Raw genomic sequence first — 2,636 nt, 5'->3', positions numbered from 1 at the left:
TATTTACAAATGAAATCACAAGCGCATACAATCATAATTTTCATACAAACTTTATATACAGATCACTTAATTCTAAATTAAAGGGAGCGCTATGTATGTATCATATCACGTTGCACTGTTAAAATTTATCATGCTTCTAATGCATACGTACACATATTACAAGGCAACATTACTATGTCTTGTGCATTACTTCTAGCAATATCTGGTCGAATTTTCTTCCACTGTCTTAATAACTGGCATCCAGCTATTCCTTACTCTAACCTATATATGTCAAACGATATACATATCCAAGTGTTTCTTATTTGGACAAAATGAATAATTATTACCTTAAATTTGTATTAGTTAGTTAGTTAGTTATAATTTATTCTCTTTGCGGAGTACACGCGGACCTCGGCTCCGCTTACATTACTTCCTCTTAACACTACTTATACACTAAGTCTTACTTCTCTACCTTACATCTAACTTTTCCTTCCATTCACACCTGCGCGCGCGAGAGAGAAAGAGAGAGATTCCATTCATTTATTCCCACACACACTCTCATTCCTGACCTCCGTTTCCGCCGCTCGTCCTTGCTCTCATCACTTCCACTCTCCTCATCCACACCTCCCCTTCCCCCTCTTCCCCTAGCACCTCCGTCACAACCTCCTGCCACCCTTTTTCTCTACCCCAGTCCGTACATTCCTCCCATACATGCTCCCACGACTCTATTCCTCCCCAACAAACTCTGCATCTCCTTCTATCCTCCTCTTCGCAATACCTTCCCCTTTTCATTTTATCCCCTAACCTATACCCTGCCACCAACTGCCACCTCATTTCCTCCCAATTCTTCTTCAGATACCTTGGCACCTGCTCTCCTTTTATCATTTTATACCATGTATTGTACCTTGACTCCATTATCTTCCTCCACCTTTCTTCCCTCTGCACCTCTTTCTCCCTTCTTACTATCTCTTCCCCTCTCAATCGTCCTTCATCCCTCCACTCCTCCACCTCCCCTATACTCCACCCCTTTCTTTCCCAAAATTCTCTCCTCTCTTCCTCCCATTCTCCTAAAACCCTACCCCTCACTGCTCTCCCTCTTATCTCCATCCAACATTTCCTCGCCAGCTCCCCTCCTTTCCCTTCACTTAGTTTCCTTTCATATCCCCATGCCCTCATACCAGCCCTTCCTCCCAACAACTCCCTCTGCATCTCCTCCCTCACCATGTATCCTGGCACCGTTCTTCCTACTCCCAATATCCACTTCAAAAATCTCTCCTGAATCCTCTCCATTTTCTCCCTCCCCTTCCATCCCCATACCTCTACCCCATACCTCATAACTGACCACACCAGTTTATAAAACAGCCATACCCTTTTACCCCAATCTTTCGCGAATTTCCTTCTTCCTATCCCCTATACCTGTCTCATTGCTATCATCCCTTTCTTAACTCTCTCATTAACCTGTTCTTCGTGCTTCCCATTCGCCATTAGCACGTAGCCCAGGTATTTAAATTTCTTCACCTCCTCAATCTCTCTGCTTTTCCACCTCGATTTCACCTTCCCTTTCCTCCCACCTCCACTCTTACATCTCATCATCTTTGTCTTCCCTACATTCACCTCCAGCTTCTTCTCCTCAATGTACCTTTCCAATCTCGCCACCTCCCCTTTCATTCCATCTTCATCCTCCGCCATCACCGCTATATCATCCGCATAAGCCAGCGTGTATATCTTTTCCTCTCCGATCTTCACCCCTCCCCATCCTCCTTTCTTCAGTACCTCTTCCATATCCGCCAGTAAAATCGTGAAGAACATTGGACTTAGTGGACATCCTTGTCTCACCCCTCTCTCCGTCCAAAAACTCTCCCCCTCTTTCTCCCCTACCTTCACTTTACTTCTCGTCTCCCTCAAAATCTCCACGCACCTCCTCACCAGCCCTTCTCTCGCCCCCACCTTCCTCATCGACTCTGCTAATACCTTCCTATCCATCGAATCAAAAGCTGCCTTCAAGTCCACAAACAGTACTATCAACTTGCCCCCCTTCCTTGCTAATCTGCCTGTTCATTAGATAGTTGAGTACATAGATGTTATCCATTGTCCCCACTGCCTTCCTGAATCCTGTCTGATTCGGTGGTAGAATCCCTCTTCCCTCTATCTCCTTCCTTAGCCTCTCCGCCAACACCTCCGCATACACCTTGTACGCCGTCTGCGTAAGCGTCACCCCTCTGTACTCCTCCACTCTTGTCCCATCTCCTTTCTTTAACACTGGCACTATCACTCCTTCCGACCAGTCTTGTGGCCAGCCTTCCCCTCTCCACACCCGGCTACAGATTTCCTATAATCTTTCCCTTACTACTTCCCCTCCATACTTCCATACTTCGTTTGGGATTCCGTCACCTCCTGTTGCTTTCCCCTCTTTTAACTTTGTTACTACCGCCCAAACTTCCTCTCCACTTACTTCCTCCTCTTCATCCTCCCCCCTCTCTCCTCTTTCTTCTCCTTCTACCCTCCAGCCCACTCCTCCTAACACCCCTCTAAAATATTCGTCCCAAGCCTCAATCTCTATTTCTGTATTCACTCCTTTCCTCCGCTTTCTTCCCCCATTTGACAATCTTTCATACCTCTCCCTCTGTTCTTATCCCTTCTATCTCCTTCTCCCACCT

At 46.1% G+C, this 2,636-nt stretch overlaps 1 protein-coding gene across 1 annotated transcript; it reads right to left on the bottom strand.

Annotated features, from left to right (window-relative positions):
- Window positions 1-29: 29 nt before the first annotated feature.
- Window positions 30-1,314, bottom strand: LOC128882420 (uncharacterized). Its single transcript, XM_054134019.1, has one exon. It carries the CDS (start codon window positions 1,312-1,314, stop codon window positions 538-540), a length of 777 nt encoding a protein of 258 aa, XP_053989994.1. The 3' UTR covers window positions 30-537.
- Between the last annotated feature and the right edge of the window lie 1,322 nt (window positions 1,315-2,636).

This window comes from Hylaeus volcanicus, unplaced genomic scaffold (genome assembly GCF_026283585.1).
Source record: "Hylaeus volcanicus isolate JK05 unplaced genomic scaffold, UHH_iyHylVolc1.0_haploid 11679, whole genome shotgun sequence".
Lineage (NCBI taxonomy): Eukaryota > Metazoa > Arthropoda > Insecta > Hymenoptera > Colletidae > Hylaeus > Hylaeus volcanicus.
This window is presented reverse-complemented; position numbering and strand designations above follow the sequence as displayed.

What these genes read in the sequence shown, in the direction of transcription:
- LOC128882420 (XM_054134019.1), bottom strand. Translation starts at nt 1,314, where the DNA reads ATGAGGTATGGGGTAGAGGTATGGGGATGGAAGGGGAGGGAGAAAATG.